General features: G+C 41.0%; 1 protein-coding gene across 4 annotated transcripts in view; it reads right to left on the bottom strand.

Annotated features, from left to right (window-relative positions):
* LOC117813387 (roundabout homolog 2-like) overlaps window positions 1-24,246 on the bottom strand; it is a 112,528-nt gene that overhangs the window by 46,550 nt on the left and 41,732 nt on the right. For 3 of the 4 annotated variants that reach the window (XM_034684574.1, XM_034684572.1, XM_034684571.1), the window contains exons 3-5: window positions 2,017-2,174; window positions 1,745-1,865; window positions 1,460-1,598 (exon numbers count right to left, since the gene is read on the bottom strand). In XM_034684574.1, the coding sequence (XP_034540465.1) occupies window positions 1,460-1,598; window positions 1,745-1,865; window positions 2,017-2,174 (418 nt within the window). Of the gene's footprint in view, window positions 1-1,459; window positions 1,599-1,744; window positions 1,866-2,016; window positions 2,175-4,070; window positions 4,104-24,246 lie in introns of those variants that run through there. The other variant, XM_034684575.1, reaches the window with a different exon arrangement.

Below are 24,246 nucleotides of genomic sequence, written 5' to 3' on the forward strand. Positions count from 1 at the left end.
ATTTAACACTGCTGAACACATGATGGGTTAAATGCGGGTAACTGGTGTCGAAATTGGTTTGCCAAGTGTGGCTAATGCTAGCAGAGCTTGCACCACCAGCCTGCCGGTCTCCTTGCAGGTTAACACAAGGGGTGCAGCTCGCTCAGCTGGAGGTGAAGCTTCCACAAAAACTCTTCCCCCTGGTGGCTGGCTGCAGTATAGGTCAAAAACTCTGTCTCCCCCACTCATTTAAATGGGGCTGCAGTCAAACTTTAAAAAATAAATACACGTCGTACGAATGTTTCTCACATCTGTATGCTGTGGTGATATGTAGTTATTATTTGACTGTTTTGTGTTCAAGGCCTCTTTTTTCTGAAAAGTTTATTTTTCGTTAGTTATTACAGTTTAAAAAAACAGGGTTTTACTTCCCGTATTGCTTTGATTGACAGCTGCTGTAGAGGGAAACTCCATAGGATCTTGTGTCGCTACGCTGTAGGGCGGAGCTCGTTTCCGTGGCAAGTCACCGTGCACAATGGCTGCGCATTGGAACATTTTTTTTTGGCTTCAAAACCGTACAACGGGAAAAGGCGGAGAAACGCTGTCCATTTTATATACAGTCTATGGTTAACACCTACATGCTTGTGCTGGTTATGCATCACTCTGGTAGAGTAATGGTTACACGCTAGTTTAACCAGAGGAAGTCTATGCACAACTCTATCTCCATTTTACTGATCAAAACATCACCACAGCGGCGCCTTAAGAGGTGTCATCTGTCCTCTGTGCTTTTTTTTTTACATCTGGATGGTAAGGCATTATAGCATTGTGGCAGTAACTTTTTAACCAGAGCAGCCATCATCTACCAGTGGCAGGTGGCTGCGCTACATCTTAGTTGCAACATTTGAGCAGCATTTTGGGACTACAGTGATACAAATATGAATAATACATTTAACTGACTAGTAATTCTGGTGCCGACTAGCAAGGTTGATAACAGTTATTCGGTTAAATGAGCACATCCCTGCTTACAATCATGAGGCATAAATGGTGCATTGTTCACCAGTTAATCTCTGTCTCCAAAAGTCTGACAAAGGAAATTTTCCCTTGAAACTTCTCTTTAAATTGGAGTTAATAAGAAATTGAAAATGCCTTCTTAAGATGGTACTGTGTCCATCTTCTGACTTTTTAAATTGTTTTATATAGACACATACAGCACGGTGGTACTTGAAAGTGTAAATTAGTCAAAAGCAACCGATAGGCTTTCATCTGCTGCTTGCACAGCAGTTCAAACAGCAAATAATGAGATTCTCTGCTGCTAATAAATTATGTTGCCACATTGATGAAAGTCTTTCTTGGTTAATATGCTGAATCTATTATTTTTCTAGAGGGACTCATTAGCTGTACTTCAGCATTTATCCATTCTGACACACAAACACTCATGCACACGCAGTTAAATGAACTACACACATTCACACACATCCCTCACCTGCCGCGGGGAATATCAACGTCCTCCTTCTTCCAGCGCAGCGTAGGCGGTGGGTCACCATGGACCTGACACCTGAACTCCACACTCTCATCCACTAAGACCACCTGGTTCACAGGCCGCTGCACAAACACTGGCCGTTCTGGATGAAGGCAGCACACATAAAATAGAAGCTAAATATACTTTTTGACAGAGTAGTAAATACTTTATGTGCTAGTGTGCAGTGAAAAACTGAGATAAAAGTCATGATTTATTTCTTTTTGAGCAAGTGTGAGTCAGTATTCTTACCAAACACTGAGAGCTGAGCTTTTTCACTTTCCCTCTCTCCAACCATATTAGCTGCCACACATACATAAATCCCAACATCAGTTTTCTTTGTATTTGAGATGGTCAGCTTTCCTCCACGGACCTGCAACAAAAACACGCACGTGATTAAAGTGAATCTGTTCAATACAAAGTGCTTTTCTTTGTTAGAGTTACAGGGAAGTGTGAGAGGTGAAGCGTTGAGTGTTTGGTTGAGAGCATAAGTCAAGAAGAGTACTCCCTAAGGAGTAACCCACCGTGATCCTGTCATCTTTGAGGTCAAGACGAGATTTATCCTTCCTCCAGAACGTGGTGGGTTCAGGATGCCCACGTGGAGCCTGACACTCAAGACTGGCAGTCTCCCCGACTGCCACCACCACATCCTGCGGGTTCTGTCGAAAGTCGTCACGTAACACTGCAGAACAAGGAAAGGAAGCAGGGGTCTGTTATTTTACCTGTAACAGTGACTCATTCTGTGATTACCTCAAAGTTTTACCAAATTCTGTCACCCTGGGACTAATCTGTCTGGAGTTTCATAACCTCTTCCACCTTTTCCTTATGTGAGGGTCCAAAAACAATTCTATCTAGTAGAGCTGCCTCACAGGATCCACAGCAATCTCTCAGTCTTTAATAATACAGCTGTTCCCCTGAGGGAGTGTGGGCTTGTCTTTGATCTCGGCAGCTAAATGTAAGAGCGAGTAAAGCCAGGTAGGATTAATGGTACAATATAGATGAGGAAGACAGCCAGAAGAAGAGCAAGAAACATGGAAGGAAAGAAAACCTTTAGAATAGCACAAAAAGGGAGGTATAGAACCATAAGAGGAAGATCATGCATTAAAAATTCAAACAACTCAACATTTCCTAGTCCCTTTAGGGGCTTCCTTACGCAAACTTCCTGACATCCCATGGAGTGAAAATGGGGGTAAAAGCAAATACACAATTCAAGTTCATGCCAGATATCAAAACAACAGTGCTAATGTAATGGAGTGCAAAACATATGAGGTTTATCCACTGGGGAGTGGGAATGACCTCCTCCATTGAATGTACTGTGTCATGTACAGGTACAGTGCTAGTAGAGTCTGATTGCTGAGCTAAAGGGAAAGTCAAGGGGTCACAAGTTCATTAAAATTCAGCCTCTGGGAACCTGAAAAGCCAGAGACATTTTCTTTGCAATAAAACACAAGAATATGATTCAAGTAAAACGTATAGCTAACTTTCTGAAATTACCATTAAAAGAGCAAAAAGCTGCACAAAGACCCTGAAGAAACTAAGAGAATCCTCACTATTATCATCTTTCCAGTTCCAAAGTTAATCCACTTTGTAAGAGGCTCAACATACGACAGAAGTCATAACATTTCCAGATGCATTAAAAGTGGGGAAAATTCTCAGGTAAGATCTGTCTTGCACATACAGTGGGGCAAAAAAGTATTTAGTCAGCCACTGATTTTGCAAGTTCTCCCACTTAGAAAGATGAGAGAGGTCTGTAATTTTCATCAGAGGTACACTTCAACTATGAGAGACAAAATTAGAAAAAAAAACCCAGGAAATCACATTGTAGGATTTTTAAAGAATTTATTTGTAAATTATGGTGGAAAATAAGTATTTGGTCTCCCACAAACAAGCAAGATTTCTGGCTCTCACAGACCTGTAACTTCTTCTTTAAGAGGCTCTTCTGTCCTCCACTCATTACCTGTATTAATGGCACCTGTTTGAACTTGTTATCTGTATAAAAGACACCTGTCCACAGCCTCAAACAGTCAGACTCCAAACTCAACCATGGCCTAGACCAAAGAGCTGTCGAAGGACACCAGGAAGAAAATTGTGGACCTGCACCAGGCTGCAAAGAGTGAATCTACAATAGGCAAGCAGGTTGGTGTGAATAAATCAACTGTGGGAGCAATTGTAAGAAAATGGAAGACATACAAGACCATTGATAATCTCCCTCGATCTGGGGCCCCACGCAAGATCTCATCCCGTGGGGTCAAAATGATCATGAGAACGGTGAGCAAAAATCCCAGAACTACACGGAGGGACCTGATGAATGACCTGCAGAGAGCTGGGACCAAAGTAACAAAGGCTACCATCGGTAACACACTGCGCCGAGAGGGACTCAAATCCGGCAGCGCCAGGCGTGTCCCCCTTCTTAAGCCAGTACATGTCCAGGCCTGTCTGAAGTTTGCCAGAGAGCATATGGATGATCCAGAAGAGGATTGGGAGAATATCATGTGGTCAGATGAAACCAAAATAGAACTTTTTGGTAAAAACTCAACTCGTCATCCCAAGAGTTGCATCCCAAGAACACCATACCTACTGTGAAGCATGGGGGTGGAAACCTCATGCTTTGGGGCTGTTTTTCTGCAAAGGGGAGAGGACGACTGATCCGTGTTAAGGGAAGAATGAACGGGGCCATGTATCGTGAGATGTTAAGACAAAACCTCCTTCTATCAGTGAGAGCATAGAAGATGGAACGTGGCTGGGTCTTCCAGCATGACAAAGATCCCAAACACACCGCTCGGGCAACGAAGGAGTGGCTCTGTAAAAAGCATTTCAAGGTCCTGGAGTGGCCTAGCCAGTCTCCAGACCTTAACCCCATTGAAATTTGTGGAGGGAGTTGAAAGTCCATGTTGCCCAGCGACAGCCCCAAAACATCAATGCTCTAGAGGAGATCTGCATGGAGGAATGGGCCAAAATACCAGCTACAGTGTGTGCAAACCTGGTGAAGACTTAGAGGAAACGTTTGACCTCTGTCATTGCCAACAAAGGTTATGTTATAAAGTATTGAGTTGAACTTTTGTTTTCGACTAAATACTTATTTTCCACCATAATTTACAAATACATTCTTTAAAAATCCTACAATGTGATTTCCTGGATTTTTTTTCTCATTTTGTCTCTCATAGTTGAAGTGTACCTCTGATGAAAATTACAGACCTCTCTCATCTTTCTAAGTGGGAGAACTTGCAAAATCAGTGGCTGACTAAATACTTTTTTGCCCCACTGTAGCTATGCCAAATGGCTCAGTAGCACCACCACACACGTTAACACAGGAGGCCCTGCGGTATGTTTTAACAATCTGGTAGGCGGATATAATGTCAAGTCCTTCAAAAATAACCTCTAGGACTGTATGCAAAACACAACAAGGGTCAGCCATTTTGAATTTAGTTTGACATTTTGGTGAATCTTTGGTCATTTGTGGGGATCATTCTTGAAGAAGCAAGGAGTTTCAACAAATTCTACTCAGACTTGGTGAGTTTATTGAGAACACCTCTACTGTTATTATTTTATAGTGTTGCATGTTCATATGAGCCATAAATGTGAAGTACCTTGCTTGCCAAATCTATCATGTGGTGCTTTTGTAGACTGAAAGTATTTTGTTGCATTATATTGCAAAGGACAGATCTGAACCAAGGACTAAGATAACGTTGTAATTTCATTTCAAGCGTACAGTGCTATAGTTCTCTTAACACTAGTAGTCTATACAGCAGGCACTGAGGTAATTCATTAACATTCACATGACATCTGAAAAAAGAAAAAGGCTTACAGCGATCAAGGTGCTGCTAAAATCCATAACATTTAGATTCCTTGTTTAATATTTTGGCTGATATAGAGAAAGCACTTCATCTGTAATTTTTTTGAGGATATTTTTCTGAAACTTTGGATGAAAACAGCGCTTTAAAGATGGCTTCTATTCTTTGTAGCAGGGTCAGGCCTTGGTTCCTTGAATAGAGATTCACCGCTGCATGCGAAGTTTAGGAGAGAAAGCACCAGTGACCATGGATAAGGACTCAATCAAACACTTCTTTATAAGGCTTTATGAAATGACTAGAGAACAGGTGCAAGGTCTTGTTGGGACAAAATGGTTTCAGAATATCAGATTTGCAGCAGTGAATGTCGCTGAGATATTCTTACTGAAGGGTTCTTGTTTCTTTTTTAAAAAATATACCAAATGTCCTCCATGCTCTTCTTCAGGATGAGTCAATTCTGAAAGGGCTGAAAGAGGGGCGACAACTCTATCATGACAATAAAAGTATGACAACTTCTTCAAACGTGGTTGGTGAAATATGTCGAAATGCTTTTTTATATCTCGGTTCATTAGAATTCCATTAATCATGATGTATTTCTGCATTCTACTACTGTTGGACAAGTATTTTAAATTTCCATGCCAGGGATGTCTGTGCTTGATTTTATGTTCAAAGGCACGACAACATCAAGAATTGTCAAGCAATGCCTTTAAAAAGCCATACACTCATACATTTCCAAAAGAGGTATGAGCTAGCTGCTGCTAAGTTAAAAAGGTTACAGCTTCAAAAGTTCCTCATTCTGTCACAATTGTTATCCCAAATACCAAAAAAAAGCTCAAAAGATACTGCTTTAAGTATCTACAGGAGTGACTGTCCTGTAAGCCGTCGCTGTAATTATAGTTAAAAATAGAGCTCTGGATTTTTATGAAGCTGCTTTGCATTAATACCTTAGGACATGTTGTTGTTGTAAAATGCCTATTCGTAAGCCACATTAACATAATAAAGAGCCTTTTTGACAACAACCAGAAGAGTAAAACAAAAGAAACTTGCTGCAAATAATAAGTGAATAAAAATTGGCAGCTAAGTGACATCTCTGAATTCAGGTTTAATGAATGGCTAATGAAAAACTAGTCATCATCGTAATTCAGAACTTGCTGTATTTAGCTAATCAGGCTAATAAAGTTAGTCAGTTTTTTCAAAGAAAGTCTACTGTCAAAAGAGCAGCATATAAACTCAAATTAAATGTTAGTTTGTAAAACGCAGAGCAGCACGGAATAAGAAAAGGGCCTGCTGTTCAGTCTGTTTTTCATCCTCATTACAGCCATAAGCTGTTCTGCTGATATATGGGAGCATGGATTCCAAGTCCCAGAGGACACCTCTAGTGAAAAAGAAATCAGGAAGAAGCCAAAGGCCCTTTGGCTCAGCTGTCAATCACATCCACTCTAGAGTGCTGGAGTCCATGAGTCTCACTAGCAGCCTCTACTCTGGCACATAAATATGCCTTGTTGGCTGTCACGTGACTTCTGTACACTTAAGGACCCATTCCAGAAACAAAACACTCAAACAATCACAACTTCCTCCTTTTCCTAAGTTAATGTATTAAAGATGCCTCCAGAACAGCAAAGCTCCAAAGACTTTGAAACAGAAGGAAAGCAGCAAAGCTGGATAATAAAAGACATACAATTAGAACCTAAATATACTTAACTAAGGCAGAGAAGAGAAATATGTCATTCAAAATGGTGCTGATAAGAAATATTAGTATATGACTATGATGAATCCTTAATTCTGATTGGTCAGAATCCCACAACATTGGTTGTTGTATTACTTCTTGAATGCAAAGTGTTGCCAAGGACATCCTGATCCCATCTGTCATATCAAAACAATCAACAAAAAGGAGTCTGGCTTATTTCACCTTTGCCTGTTGACACTGTGGCAAAAACATACGTTTCCAGAAAGAAAGAAAGAAAGAAAGAAAGAAAGAAAGAAAGAAAGAAAGAATGAAAGAAAGAAAGAAAGAAAGAAAGAAAGAAAGAAAGAAAGAAAGAAAGAAAGAAAGAAAGAACGTAAACAGCGCAGAGACAACAAAGGAGATTAAAAGACACATGAAGCTGAGTGAAAGATACATTAGCATATTTGAAGAGGACAGACATGATGTAACAGGAAACAGAACATGGTATGAGCTTTGCTTTATCTAACTTGAGCATTAATGGGAATGTTCGTATTAATGTGAAACCAGATAAGCAGGCTCATATTTCTCTCTTGGTAAATGGAAATGTTCAGTTTAATGTTAATTAAAGTCACAAGTAGGCTGTTAGGACTACACCATTGCCTGGGAAGCACTGCCAACAGTAGAATCAAAGTGACTTTTTTTAAAAGCAATAAAATCATCTTTGTGATTATCTCTTTAATTAGTATAGTTGGATAAAACGTATTGTGAGTCGGTGGTAGTGGATTGGAACCTAAAGACAAGACCCCTTTGCTTTGTGTCAGGGTCCGGCTAACCCTGTCAGGATTCCAATACCCTGTAGCAACCCGCTTATAGGGATGGGAATTGCCTGCAGGCATCAAACCGTCATCAGACTTTGCATGAAAAAAGCATACGCTTAGCTGATCGCTGTGCCATAATTCACTTCCCAAATACTGACACCCGCTCTGACATGAGGAGGAGGCGATGCCCTTTGGTTAGTAGAAGTGTTAGAGCGGAACAAGCAAAACAAAACAGATTCAGTGTAAGTAGTTGTCGGTCACAAATCAGTCCGTTACACCACTTTATTTTACCAGCCACCATGGCTGCATTGATGTTGTGGGAGGTAAATGTATGTTGTTTGTGTTTTTAAGTCAAGACAGGGAAATAAGTGAAAGGCATCGAAAAGGCAATGGCTCAAAATCGTTGGAACTGGTTTTCAGCTCATGTTCTTCTCGTCTGGTTCTCAGTTCTCACCTGTACATGCTTACCATAAACTATCCCTTGCAAAGGATTCATCTGTAAAGGATAAACTGTATATATAGAGATTGGTTGCATATTTTGCAGATACAGTATATAATACTGCATCCATGCCCTCAGATTCACTATCAGACAACCATCATTGTACTCCAAATGACAATGCTGGTAGGTACAAACTCAATCTTTTTTACTTAAAAATGTAAAACCAGACATTCACCACCCTTTACATCACTACTGGGTAGGGGTGCAACGGATCAAAAAAACTCACGGTTCAGATCGGATCACGGTTTCTAGTCACGGATCAGATAATTTTTCGGATCAGCAAAACAAACAAAAAAAAAAAGACAAATATAACTTTGTCCTCCATTTATTTTGTAAAACACCTGTAAACTTTTGCCCATTACATAAAAACAACATTCAACTCAAAATTTACTGCTTGTGCAAAGCACCCTATCTGTGGGCCCAGTCCTGCCTCATTCACTGCATTTCATGGCATGGCATGTCAAGTGAAGGAGCAGAGGAACTTCAGAAGTTTCACTCCATTCTTCTTTCAATCACTGATTTTCACCGTCCACTTTTCTTTGAGCTGCAAACTTGGAACACACCGTTTTCGTGCATTCTAGGGTCCTACAGCAGGCAAAGTGCCAATATGCGAATTGCTCCATAAACGAAAGTGAAGTTAAAAATTGCACTCGCAGTGGACTCTAAGTGAACCAGTAACAGCCTGTCTGCGTATCGTTGACATGGAGACAAGTCCTGGTTAAACACGCAGTGACCCGACCAAAACACAGAGTGAAGGAATAACAGTTCGGGGACAACAAAGAGGCGGCCTCTGGTCTAGTGGGTGCGCAACGGAATTTCATAACGTGGCTCAAGCACATTCAGCATTCACTGTATTTCACAGGGAAACCAAAATGCTCCCATACATGTGACTTAAAAGATGCAGGAGGGTTTTCAAGTCCCTCCTCTCCTTCACTTGCCATGACTACCACTGCGCTTGACGAGTGAGTGTGGATTGAACATGCGGTCATCACGTGAACACGCGCAACTTTTTTCATCAACCGATCCGCAGACCACGTCCGTGCCGAACCGTGGAGAGGCATCCGTACGGATCACGGATCAACGATGATCCGTTGCACCACTACTACTGGGAATGGACCACTTTAAACTAGCCTGGTGCTTGAAATCCTAATCTTTGACCCCCCCCCCCCACCACCACCCCCCTTAACTCTTTCACCTACAAACATGTGATATTACATTGAACACACTCTCAACATCAACACCTTTACTTCCTGTGGACAATTTAAAACATTTATTTCACATTTTTTACCCCCTATGTGTGATATTGTTTTCTCTGAGTGGTACCATATTTGGTTTGATTTAATTCTATATTTTCTGTATGTCAACATGATTCCAAATAAGACAAACCTCAATTATGTGTAAGGTTTAAATAAAGCTTTGAATGGATTAATCCATAGATGCATCATTTCTGTGACATAATTTCCAAAACTTGTATGGTAATATGAGAGGAAAAAATATACATGCATATTATATTTTTATTTAATTTATGTCATTGGCTTATTGTCTTAATTAAAGGGATACTTTAAAATTGCATTTCACCCTAATACAACAAAAAAATAGGGTTTTCATTTGTTTAGCGGTGGTGACCATAAATCATGTCTAAATAAATTGAAAGTGAATTACTTATTAAACACAACCACCTGGCTCCTGCAAATTTGAAGGAATGGGGGTGGGGTTTGTGTTCAAATATATAAGTACTGTTGGTTCTGTGCTTGTGATTTATTCTGCATTACCCAACAGCAATGACAGCCATCCTACACCCCCACACTAATTGGGGTGTTCAACTTCCTTTCCTGACCCCCCTACTCCTCTCTGTGAGACCTCTGCAGGTTTCTGGCCTGTAGGTGGTGTTCATAAATGCATGTGAGATGTCGGTTGGGGGTCGGTGTTGTTCTAATCTATTGATCTGAAATGAGGAGCCCCTGTGGAGGCAGCACCCATGTGTAGTCTGTTGTAGGATGGTAATTATTTCAGATGGCGGGACCCGACACTGCTGCCTAATGTTGTCTGATTGAGTATTGCTCAATTATTCAAGCAGCCATTCAGGGGGCTCACTCTCTCACCAGCTTCATTTATCAAATCAAAAGGAGAATGATTTATAAATGGGCTTCATTTCATGACACAATGGGTGGTAAAAAATATGTGACATGGTGGAAGTATCTGAATACAAATAACTTTACAGGGGCTCGTTATATGATTAACAGGAGAGAGGGGTTATGTGGTTGTTTTTTGAAGATTTCCACATATTCCATCTTAGCATCCTGATTTTTTGAGACCCCCTTCAGCTGCAGCAGCCCTCAAAAACTGCATTTCATTTTACCATTTCACCACAACATCAAATCCATGAAGATCCCACTTGAGACCTTGATACGTGCTGTTCAGTCTGCAAGCTCCCCAAATGATTCACTGGTAGAATAGAAACTCCATTTGGTACCAAATACATGGATTTATCTCTATAGAGAAGGAGATGTTTCAAGACATAGCAGGACATGTATCTTCTCTGGTATACTTAATGTCTGGTTTATCCATTAAGCTCTCATGCAGGGTGTCTTTTTAAAGATGATATCAGGGCAGCTGACTGCTCAAAATAGAAGAAAGAGGGAGTAATAGCTAAGACCTGACTCAGGGACAATACACTTAAATGTAGAACGAATTGAATCAATTCAGAGCAAATTGATAATTGAATCTAAAGATGTTCTTTTTAAAAACTACTGTAATATAACTGAGCAAAAATGAAAGACATTGTGTCATTTCAAATAACTTGTCTTTGTGTTGCTTTTCCATGCGACAAGAGACTAAGAGACTACCTTACAAACAGATATTCAAACTAGAGTCTCACACACCCCTGCCCAAGTGTCTCCCTTTGACAAGTAGTTGGGTAGAGTCTACCTCCCTGGCCTCTGCAAAGCTCACACTTATAATGAAGAATTTATTTCCCTAAGAAACAAAAATTAAGCTCAATAAACTCCAAAAGTAGAGTCAAACAAGCTGTATACCAGAGCTTACTGTGTCAAGTACAATATTAGAGCAGTGCTGTTTTTGAAATTATAACGATGAAAACAATTCAAGACATTTTTTTTTCTCTCATAATTTCTCTGTGATAGCCACGTACTGTATTGCACACAATGTATTTAGGGTTAGGGTTAGGACCAGAGCACTTGGATCTCTAACCTTAAGATCTGTAACTGATTTGGATCAGTGTCTTTACACCCACAGGAAAAATGCTATGGCCTTTGTATGCCTAGGTCAATAATGATTTGCCGTAATATTAGATACAGAAATTGAGAGTCAATTATTTTATTTTACGCTAGCTATTTATTTCGTGCTGCTAGCTGTAGTTATTTAGTGCTGATTAAGAAGTGCTAACATGCTTTTGGTTGCATTCTCTCCGGTATTATTATCAATGGCTCGCAGGAGAAAAATCCACTACCAGTAAAAGAGTCCATTTTTATGAAGCCGGACGGTTAAAGGAACAATACTGGGCAGCTGTGGCTCAGTGGGTAGAGTCGGTCGTCTATCAATCAAGGTTGGCAGTTCGATCCCAGCTCCAGCAGTCACATGCCGAAGTGTCCTTGAGCAAGACACTGAACCCCGAATTGCTCCCTCTGTTATTCAGAGGTGTGTGAATGTGAACGAATTAGACCAACTATACTGATGGTCCCTTACTATAGCAGCCTCTACCATCAGTGAGTGAATGGGTATGAATGGGTGAATGTGAGTAGTGTAAAAGCGCTTTGAGTGGTCAGAAAGACTAGAAAAGCGCTATACAAATACAGGTCCATTTACCATTTACCGTTTACCATACTCCTCAACTGAATCATTAGATCAGTTAACATTGTCCTTATTATAGTCTTGATTACATATCCCAAGTCTTTACAAAACAGCATAATATTGGTTAAGTACACTTTGGCACCACTGAGAGTAACATCTCCAGTAAAGCAAGGTACACTTCAGGGCATGGCTACTTGTGAGGGACAGTTTGCTAATCTGACCACATTAAAGCATGTGTAGAGATGTAATGTAGCGTGTCCTATCTGTCCAAATATAGTGACTTCTGGTTCCAAAAATACCAGGATGTGGATGATCGAAATGCAAAACCCTTGGTTTAAAAATGGCTGGCTGGAAGCCAGTGGGGACACCAGGAAGGCTGTATGTGCTTTTTTTTTCATGTGCATTTGCAATAAAGCAAAACTGTGCTGCTAGCTTTGCTGTGCATACAACTCAAGTCTTATCAAAGTTTAACAATAACCTTCTTGTAATATTGTATTAGTTTTAAAGTAGTCAAGGTTTACAAAGCAAGACAATGCATCAAGGACAAGCAGACTGGATACCATCAATTGTTTGGCTCAACAAAAATATGTAACTAGAGTGATTTAAGTCTTAAGTAACTCAGGTACACAACTAGTTAAGTAATCATTTTTCTCAGTGTGTCAATGATTGTTCATGCATCTGTGAAAGAAACATGAAAGCTTCTGAGATGCAAACTCTGATGCAATTACGGAGTTGCATAGTGTAATCATTTCTGACCTATTAATTACGCACTAATTGAGTCAGTTCAGAACATTAATTAATTGAAAAAGACAACCTTTCACGTCATGACACAAAGTAGTAAATAAACAAGGTATGACAGACAGATGGTGATGGGTTACAAAATTACAACCTAATTATCTCATGCAGCATTTTGTTGTTTTGGCGCAGTGCTTGTTTGCTTGTGCATGGCACTGGTCCAACCTCACACCTTACAACTCCACCCTTAAGAAAACTGTTGTGGTTCCACTGTACAGAAATACTGCAGAGGCAAAAAGAAACAGAATTGTTTATTAGTTGAGAGGAAAGATGAAGACACTAACACCTTGTGAGTTGTTGCATGCAGATGGCTGCATTTCCATCTGGGAGTCATGGATGCATTGAAAATGATGCGCTGGGTATGGACAAAGCTTGTTGTGCAGCAGGTTTAAACAGGAATCAGTTAGTTTTCTTTTGCAGATATTGCGGGTTTTTGGCATGTGTAGTGTTTCTGAAGCTTATGTCAGGTACTGTAGTGCTTAAATGACCATAAGAGTGCTGTAGAGGTTTTTAAAGTAAGTGATCCAGTGCCAGAAAATGCATTACAGCAGCTAAGTGATTTCTTATGACAGTGGTCTGCTAAATTGTGGTTTGGAGTTTGCTGAAGATTCTTTTTGAACACCATAGCCTGTAGGGTTTATGTCACTTTCTCAACAGCAGTCAAGGATGTCCCATATCTGTCACATGCAGAAAACGCACACTGACGCATACCCTGGCATAAAGAAAAAAACAGCTGCCCTGGTCTTATCTCACAAACTTTGCTGATGACCACAACACAGCATTGCTGGTTAAGAGTAGTGCCACTGCAGACATCAAGACAGATCTGCAGATACACAATTTGGTGGGTGGATTAAAAGAAAAAAATCCAAAGTGAAGAGGGCAATTTGCATGGGGGATTTTTTTTTTTTGAATAAATAAACAACTTAACATGTCTGTGGCCTAAAACAGTCATCAGCAATCAGTCAGGAGTACGATCAGCGGGGAGATGAGGAGCGTTTACACAATGTCCCCTGAGGCTATGAGCCCAGCACAGAAGTACATTACCTATTATATTTCCACATTCACATCAGCAGGGCACAGCAGGAGTGAGTCAAGGCACTCTTTTACTGAAAGAAAAAAGGTACCCAGCATATAGAAAATATTTTGTGTTTAAGCAAACTCAGCATTGGTTCTTCTAAGCGTCATTATGATAAATAATTGGATGCGTGACATACTTTCAACACCTAAGTTGTCCCTTTCTAAAGTGTTAGTGCTGGTAAAAATACCCCTTATTACACTGAAACATATTTACATCGATTGGTACAGCCTTAAGATAAATTTGACCTGAGTTCATTCCCATTTTTGAAACTTGGCATAAGATCTAATCTCAAAGGCAACGCAGGTTCAGGAGCTCCATGGTAACCCAAAGTCAGCAGTCTCCAAAATTATAAGCAGGCAGCTAGACAACCCTCGCACCGCTTTGCTACGCTTTTTTGGCATCATTAGTGTCGAGTCAAATTAGCGTCAATACGAAGGTTTGAAATAGATGCGCGGTGAAAAGTGAGCGTGCCTGTGGCAAAACAAAATTTAGCAGAGTTTTGAATGCAATTTAGTTTCTGTGAACTGGGGATGACTTTTGCAAACAGGGGCAGGATTTAATGATGAGTGCTGTTTTTATCACTGTTTCCTTTCCGTTTAACCTCCATTGCTTTGGTTCTAAATTTGAAGATAGCTTAAATTTTTGTCCTATTTATCCAAATTTGTGCTGCTCGTAACCAGAGGGCCCATATTACCTTTAACCGTAACCTCTTTTCCCATTCGATATTTTAATTTTCACTCTCAAATGAGCCAAAGTATTTGTTATGCATTCATTGGCCTTTGAGTTAGAAGGCAGACAACCACAGTGAAGGGTTAACAATAAACGCCCTACCATTGTCATGTTTAATTAACCTCCATTCTCTTGTCATGTAATGTAAATTGAAGTTGTGGACGGTATAAGAGGAGGGCTCTCCCTTCCCCCCCTCTACTTTCCCCCGCATTCCCTCATCTCTCACTTGCCATGCCTCTAGTTACAGTAACAGCATTCCCTCAGACCACATTTCCACATCTATAATTAATTACTCCTGTCTCCACGCATTTCTTCACGAGAACACATTCCTCTCTCTCTGTCAGACTAACCTATGTAAATCTGCTCCTCCCTGCTCCCCAGACTATCTCATCTACTAACACCTGTAAATCCAGATGCGCATTTGTGTGCACGGCTTTATGCAAATATTTGAACACGACCTAAGTTCATGTTTTTGCATTTTAAGACGCTGGAATCCTTCTCACTAATTGTGATGTTCTGTCTTACTATCATCATGGGTTTTTAAAGAAACCTCTGCCAAATCTGATTGTGCTGGGAGGCACGTTTCACCCGTGTTTATAACCCTGGCCTTTACTCTGGCTTTTATTGGAAGAATATGAAAAACAAGACGAGGAAAAAAAAAAAAAACGAGGGAGGCAAAATATAGAAAAAGACGATCACATTATTTATTCTCAAAGACCATGGATATCATAGACCCTTACAGCAATATTGCGGAGATGTACAACATGAGCTGGAAAAATGAGTCAGGGATCAGATTCTAGCCTTTTATCCGCCTTGTTTCACTAAAGCAGCGGTCACCCAGGGAGAGAGGGAGAGAGCTTTCTTCGCCTTCTCTAACTGAAATTATGCATGCTGCTGTGTTTCACAGTCATCATCTTGGACATTATCACAAAAGAATGAACCGGGTAAACAAAAGCGTGTTCTCCTGTAGACCTTTAAAGGTTAAAAAGGTTTAATCCTGTTCTTTTCCTTTAATTTGCCAACCATTTTATCATTTACATCCTCAAGTAACACTGTATAGAAAATCTTTACTATCCAAACACTATAGTAGGCTTCATCATATTTCCCTACAGCCCTGACTTTTGTTGAATTTAATGGAAGAAATTGATGTTAGGGAAAGGAAAAAAAATCTGCAGTGATAATCTGTTGGTCTACACCATCCAGCATGATCAAACACCCCACCAGAGACGGTGCTACTAAGCTGTGTTTACCACAACTATCCTTCTTTGCATGAGTCCATACAGATGGCTCGCAATATGTGCATGTTTGGATAGCATATAGATATGTATGGCTGCATTTGAATAAATGCTCCGAGCTATAACGAAGGGCTCTGCTTGCTCCCCATCACTGCTGGCATTCAGCACAAAAGAAAACTAATTAATATGGTAATGTCATGCCACCACATTAACTGATAAAATACGGTGCGCCGTGTTGCTCTGATTGTGCTGATTTGACCTTTGATCTCTAAATGAGTAAATGAAGTGAAATGATCAAACATGTGTGTAAATACACAGGGTTCATGTGACCCTGGGGTGACCACCTGCACCACATGTGCCACAAAGGTGAACCTCATTATCATAATAACAAATCTGATAATATGATACTTTAAGGAAGCTGGTGTTAATATTTGGGAGCTTGTTACAGTCAAATATATATTTGACTTTTTGCCCAGCTGTTTTTAGTCACTTATTAGACAAGATACTGGATTTCTGAGGGCTACATATTTACTATGAGTCCAGGTGCAATGCTGTCATTGAGTGTATAGTGGTCAAGATGACATCACATATTGATTGTGAAGTGTTGAAGTCAGTTTTTTGGCACTTTTTTGGATTAGAAGTGACCGTATCCCTTTTGGTTGACAGGTCGTGGAAGCTAAATGTTTACCACAGCCCTCCTATAGGACTCATCCCGCATTCTCTCTCTTTTAACCTGTGTGGGACTGTTATGTACCAAATTAACACTGTGCTACTGATGAAGGCATAACACTAGCAATGAGACCATAAAGAACATTGTAAAACATTTACTAATGTAATATATCAGCTCTTTTTACAACTAAGTGGAAACGTGTGGTCTTAAAATATGAAGCCAACAAGGATGTGTTGAAATCTGCAGTTCATCGAGCAACCACTGGAGGCTGGCTGCAGAAGCACTTCAAACTACATTCACACCTATTCAAAAAAGACGATCTATACAACAAAAAATAAACATGTTTACAGCCTGGTTCAAAAACAATTTCAGTCCGAATAGCTCGCTTTTCTCTCTGTAGGGGGTTGGAAATTTGTAACTCATTATGTTTGAAGATATTACCTTATGTGTTACGCCTGATTAAGGGCATGACTGACCTGACTGACAGGCGGGCATACTGTGGCTGTTTGCAAGGAGGTTAAAGGCCAGCCTAAACTCCACCTCTTAACCTCATGTTAGGTTGTCTGTAATTAAGTCAAGTCAGCATTTCCAACATGGCAACTGCAGACGATACGTTTGATACCTCCGAAACAAGTGGGTGATGTCATGGAGACTACATTCATGTATTGTACAGACTATGTATATGTATACTATAATATAATATGTTCTATGTATACTGGCTAGTGATGGAAAGTTCGGCTCTTTTCAGAGAGCCGGCTCTTTTGACTCGGCCCCCAAAGAAGAGCCAGCTCTTTCGACTCCCGAACGGCTCTTAATTTAGGATCTTTTGCAGCCGTATATTTTACCTTAATTTTGCAAAAAGGAATGGTTTGTGTTGAAAACCCTTTTACGTACTGTGTTTTTATGAGAAGCCTTATAATTGCCCAATTGTGTGCATTTATTCTGTTACAAAATCATTATCACCCTGATCCTAGGGTTATGATTAGGGTTAGGGTTAGGGTTGTGATTAGGGTCAGGGTTAGGGTTGTGATTAGGGTTATAATTAGGGTTGTGATTAGGGTTATAATTCGGGTTGTGATTAGGGTTAGGGTTGGGGTTAGGGTTGTGATTAGGGTTAGGGTAAGGGTTGTGATTAGGGTTATGATTAGGGTTAGGGTTGTGATTAGGGTTAGGGTTAGGATTGTGATTTGGGTTAGGGTTGTGATTAGGGTTAGGGTTGTGATTAGGGTTAGGGTTGTGATTAGGGTTAGGGTTGGGGTTAGGGTTAGGGTTGTGATTAGGGTTAGGGTTGTGATTAGGGTTAGGGTTAGGGTTATGATTAGGGTTAGGGTTGTGATTAGGGTTAGGGTTGGGGTTAGGGTTAGGGTTGTGGTTAGGGTTAGGGTTGTGATTAGGGTTAGGGTTAGGGTTGTGATTAGGGTTAGGGTTAGGGTTGGGGTTAGGGTTAGGGTTAGGGTTGTGATTAGGGTTAGGGTTGTGATTAGGGTTAGGGTTGTGATTAGGGTTAGGGTTGGGGTTAGGGTTAGGGTTGTGGTTAGGGTTAGGGTTGTGATTAGGGTTAGGGTTAGGGTTGTGATTAGGGTTAGGGTTAGGGTTGGGGTTAGGGTTAGGGTTAGGGTTGTGATTAGGGTTAGGGTTGTGATTAGGGTTAGGGTTAGGGTTGGGGTTAGGGTTGTGATTAGGGTTAGGGTTAGTGTTAGGGCTAGGTTTAGAACCAGAACTAAACTTAAGCATACAGAACCAGCACCAAACTCATGCAAACAGAACCACAATCAAACTCAACCAGAACCCTACTAGAACTGAACCAGAACCAAACCAGAACCGAACTAGAACCGAACCAAAACCGAACCAGAACCGAACCGAACCAGAACCGAACCAGAACCGAACCAGAACCGAACCGACCAAGAACCGTACCAGAACCGTACCAGAACGAACCAGAACCGAACCAGAACCGAACCAGACCCGAACCAGAACCGAACCAGAACTGAACCAGAACCGAACCAGAACTGAACCAGAACCGAAGCAGAACCGAACCAGAACCGAACCGAACCAGAACCGTACCAGAACCGTACCAGAACCGTACCAGAACCGAACCAGTCTTGAACCAGAATCGAACCAGAACAGAACCAGAACCATACCAGAACAGAACCAGAACAGAACCAGAACCTAACTCCAGCAAACTGAACCAAAACCAGAAACAAACTCAAGCAAACGGAACCAGAACCAACTCAGGTAAACAGAAACAGAACCAACTCAAGCAAACTGAACCAAAACCAGAAACAAACTCAAGCAAACGTAACCAGAACCAACTCAGGTAAACAGAAACAGAAACAACTCAAGCAAACTGAACCAGAATCAAACTCGAGCAAACAGAACCAGAACCAAACTCAAGCAAACAGAACCAGAACCAAACTCAAGCAAACATTATTAATGTCCTCAGGTTGACATTGATAAAAATCAGATGCCTCAGTTTGGATGGGCTGATCTGATTTCTCCTCTCAGTGAGTATTTGCCCTGTCTTCAAGAATACTCTCTCTGCAGGAACAGATGAAGCCAGGATACACAGCCTCCCCTCCATCACCTGTATCCTATATCCTCACATATGATTGGCCGCATGGCCACCATGCTGACCAATCAAAACAAAGTTCAGCTGGGAGCAGAGCTGGGGCTGAGCACTGTGAGAGCTAGGCAGCAAAAAGGAAAAAACTGGGAGCCGGCTCTCTCTTGATGCGAGCTGGCTCTTCTGATTCACTATAAAACATCGGCTCTCAGAGCCGCAACTTTTGATCATGACACATCACTAATAGTGGCAGAGTAGCATCATGCAAAAACCGGACACGAACACCACATTGGAAGGATTTCACCTGCTGTGGGCGGACAGGATACATGAGAGCATGACTGAACTAACTGGTGAAGAAGGCCAGCTCAGTCCTGGACCCTGTAGAGGTGGTGGCTGACAGGATAATTATGGCCAAGCTGTTGTCTCCGATGGACTTTTTTTTTTTCCTATATATATTCTTGTTGGGGGCTGCACGGTGGTGCAGTGGGTAGCGCTGTTGCCTCACAGCTAGAAGGTTCCTGGTTCGAATCCCTGGCCGGGTGGATGCCTTTCTGTGTGGAGTTTGCATGTTCTCCCTGTGCATGCGTGGGTTCTCTCCAGGTTCTCCAGCTTCCTCCCACAATCCAAAAACATGCTCAGGTTGATTGATCACTCTAAATTGCCCGTAGGTGTGAGTGTGTGCATGAATGGTTGTCTGTCTCTCTGTGTTAGCCCTGTGATAGGTTGGCGACCTGTCCAGGGTGTACCCTAACGGGTTAAGCGGTCAAGATAATGGATGGATGGATATTCTTGTTGGAATTCTTGTACTGTACACCTTCTTGTTTGCTGCTGTAACTCTGTGAATGTCCACGTTGTGGGATAAATAAAGGAGTATCTTATCTTATCTTATCTTCACATTCAGTGAAGCTGCCCTCTGTTGGCCCTGAGATAGAATGGAGCTTTAGGCACTTCAGCATTGGCATTAAAATCAAGGGGCGTGCTAAACATGTTATATTTTTACCTCCTTATAATAGGTCAGCAATTTCAGCAGGATTAGGAAGCATGCCATGTCTCTTGTTTGAAAAATAACCGAGTGGCATCCCTCTTGTTAACCTTCAAAATAGCCAGTTACTCATCTGAGTTCAGCAGTTTGGAATGAAAATACAATTGGAAGCAATTTCACAACTGTGTGGTTAGCATCTAACCATATATGTGAAAAACTCACAAAAACATCCCAAATTTGTGTGAATGAACACAATCACAGCCCACCTCCCACCTTGTCCAACAACCTCAAGTAAACAAGCAACATCTGAACATTTTGGGGTCAGAGCTCCTGAAATGTCTTGAAAAATGTGGGAGTACATGTGTCAAAAAGGCTCATATTAAACCACAACAAAGTTAAAGGAATTGACAAATTAATAATTTCCGTTACAATGTACCGTGAGGCTCCCTGACGTTTGTGGCAATATATTTGTATCAGCTTTTAATCCCTCATCTCCGCTTCCCACTATCACTGAGGGTACGAGGTGGAGTTTTGGCTGAAGTGTCTTGTCTTTGACTCATTTTTTATTTTTTTTTGGTCATGTGATCATGTCTTGTTTAGGGGACATAAGTGTGCACATCGATTCTTCAAAAGAACACCCAGGTAAGGATCTGGAAAAGTGATAATTGAGTACTTACATTGAGCATGTGGGTGACTGTCAAGCATCTAAAAGCTGTAAATCATCCTACATCAGAAAAGGTCCAATGTTTATGTCTCAGTAACCCTAAGCTCCTCCCATTCCCCGTCAGTTCCCCCTCCTCACCAGTGCTCTACTCAGCGGCTTAATAGATTATTCACCCCAAATCTCTATTAATCACATCTATGCACAACCCCTGATGATCCCAAGGCCGCCCAGCAAAGATCCTCAATGTATACCGGAAGCTGCTGTGGGTAGCTGTCACTGACCTGCTGCTTTCAACACCTTCCCAGGATCTCTTTCTACGTCTTCCATCAGATTAAGTGTCTGGGCAGATTAAAACGCTCTGTCTACCAGAAGAAAGACTGTGGTGCCACTTCAGAAAATGGCATTCATTTTTTTAGATATGACATTTCTATATGACTGATAGATATGGAAAAAGAAAAAAAATCAGTCCAATCTCACGGTGATCGCCCATCATGGGGTGATCGGTCTCTGCTGAGAGAGCACGTCGCTCCCCGTGTGAACACACACATGCATATTCATGATCTCGCTAGTGAAGGCACACACTGACACACATAGGGGGAGGTGTGTGTGCAAACACAATAGCACATATCATTTTTTTCCCTCTCTTGCACACACAGAAGTAAAACTGCTCAATCCATCAACATCTTTATGCTGTAGAAATTCAGGCTTCAAGTTAATCATCGCTCTCTTCATCCTCTGTTAGTCTGCCTCTTTTTTCTTTTTTAAACACATCCTTCATTTATAGTACTGCTGCTGACACAAAGGAAGTGGCTTCTTTCAGCATTTCAGACAGTTCCGTTTCACCACATAACACAGCCACCCCATATTTCTCCACCATTGCATCTCGACACTTACATGCATTGCAATTCTGGTTGAATTTAAAGCCAACATCCAAACAAAACAGAAACAAACAAACAAACAAACAGGGAATTCAAATGTAACACTTCATTGTTTGAGCAGAGTGTGGTGCACTGGTTGACAAAATAACTGTAAATACTGACATGGCTAATCTCAGCCCAGCTGTTGGTATTAGGTCCTTTAATCCTGGTCCAGATCGGTGATGTGCTCACACTGGCTTGGGGACAGATGAGCAACAGCCACCAGGCTGCCAAGTGGGCTAAAGGCAGCAGACTGGCCTGACGCTTACTTTTCGACATGATAAGCTTTATATCCGCAGGTCCTGGAGGGCAACTTGGAACAGCAGACTCTCTGTGAGGCACCATACAGCCTTTAGACAGGATGTGACTTGTTTTGCTGCATTCTCTCCCAAAAACTCGGAAGTGTATTTTTGTACGAATGTTGTCACAAAATTACAGAAAAAAGACAAACAAGGTCAGTTAAAAATAACACAGGGCCAGTTATAGTCATTGAATAGTAGGGGTGGGACAAAATATTGATTCTGCAATATTTTGTCAAACTGAGATATTTGATACAATTACCATACACCAACACAAATATGAATATTATAATTGACAAAATATGAGGCTCTGAACCGATTTCACTGCCAATTTGACCAACAGCATCACTACTTCCTTGCTCCTCATTGTGCTGCTTATGACATCAATGAGGTTAACATGAATGACAGTCTCTTGGCCAAAGAAGAAAGTGACAGCAGCAAAATAGCTGAAGAAGAAAGAGAGATAATTTTGGACAGCAGTGAAAATAAATTATTAGATGCGCCAACCACTTTCAAAACCACAAAGAAAGAATACGGAAAAATTATTCCAGCTCTTTATGTTAAGACGAGAGCAAGAGTAAGGATGATGCAAGAAAGTTTTACTCACCAGGAATGGGTGGACTTCATGTGCCAGAGAGTCCAACGTGACATTTACTTCCCATTTAATAGACCATGAGTGAGAAATGCATTCCTACATGCTACAATGTTATGATGCGCAAGACTTACTCCAAGGCTTATACAGCAGGAGTTCTCCTTAAGTATATGGAGGAATGAAAGCTGACCGCAAAAGACCTGGCTGTAGTTATTGACATCATCCAACATCAAGACAGGGTAAGATCCAGTCCAATCTTACCGAATACTTTTTGTTTTTGGTGACCATTGGTAAAAGAAAGTCTAAAGGAACTCTAGATGATATATTGGATTTTTTTTAATGCAACAAATAATGTGTAGCCTTGTGACACACAAACGCAATTAAATTAAAGCAGTTTTTAATAGTAACTATTTGCTTTTTTGCCCAGTTTTCTTGAATTGGCTTAAAATGTACATAATATTTTAGGGGAGCGCTGGTGGCCTAGCAGTCTAAGCGCCCTACATACAGAGGCTACAGTCCTCATTGCAGGGGTCGCCGGTTCAATTCCCAGCCGGTCGACCATTTCCTGCATGTCTTCAGCTGTCCTGTCCATTAAAGGCAAAAAGGCCAAAACAATATAACTTTTAAAATGTACATAATATTTTGATGAATCCTCACTATTAGCCTTAAACAGAGTTAGTCTGAACATCTTAGAGGCACACCTGTGAGCCAGCATACTGTCTGAGCTGTTGCTTTTAAATAAATAAACAATTTCTCTGATTTATCAGCTGCTTTCCTTTGTCTCTTTCTCTCATCACAATGGATTCGGTAAACTTCAGAAAAAAAACACTTTACTGACTGTCACAGATTGAAAGCAGCACACTACTCTGAGAGCAAACAAACACGCCATACTGTATTATTTGTATCAATTCTGTTTGCTCAGATGTTCACTCACTGGAGCAGGATTGGACCCTTTTGATTTCCTTGTCCCATTTTTCATCTGATTTTTGTCAAATCAAGTCATATTTGTCAACGCTTTCATAACCTGTCAATCTGAGTTCCAACTGACATGCCATCACTCGTCACAGAGAGCTCCCCCCTGATGAAATACAGTGCACATCACAGGGATGGTTCTTTTTTTTCCTGCAGGCAATGTAATAACCCTCTAAATCATGGTAAAAATGACTGCTGTGAGAGGCTGACTCTGCAGTATGAAGTGCTGCACTTCTCTGCTGCTGACACACTGGAGCCGCTCTGCACTGACTCTACTGTCTGATCTGCATACCACGCTGTGTGCCACACCACATTGTCTGTGGTCAGAGACACACGAGAGAGAAAAGAGACAACACAACATCTGTGTCACATATCAGCATAGAGGAGAGGTCAGAAGTGTGAGACATGTAATATGTGACTGACAGATGCAAGAACAGACATGGATGCCAACACGTATTCTCTAGGTAGGAGGGGTAAGGAAACTGACAATCCTGCCTTAATCTGCAGGATAAGAAAAATCAACTAACGCTGCGACAGCATGCAAACAGACACTGCAAACACAACAAACCCAGTTGGCTCCAACAACCTGTTCTCTCACAACTAATTATCGTAATTCAGTTATTATTCCTTAAAATTGTTGAAAATGAAATTATTTGCGAGAATTGAAACTGTACTTACAC

This window comes from Notolabrus celidotus, chromosome 5, assembly GCF_009762535.1.
Source record: "Notolabrus celidotus isolate fNotCel1 chromosome 5, fNotCel1.pri, whole genome shotgun sequence".
Lineage (NCBI taxonomy): Eukaryota > Metazoa > Chordata > Actinopteri > Labriformes > Labridae > Notolabrus > Notolabrus celidotus.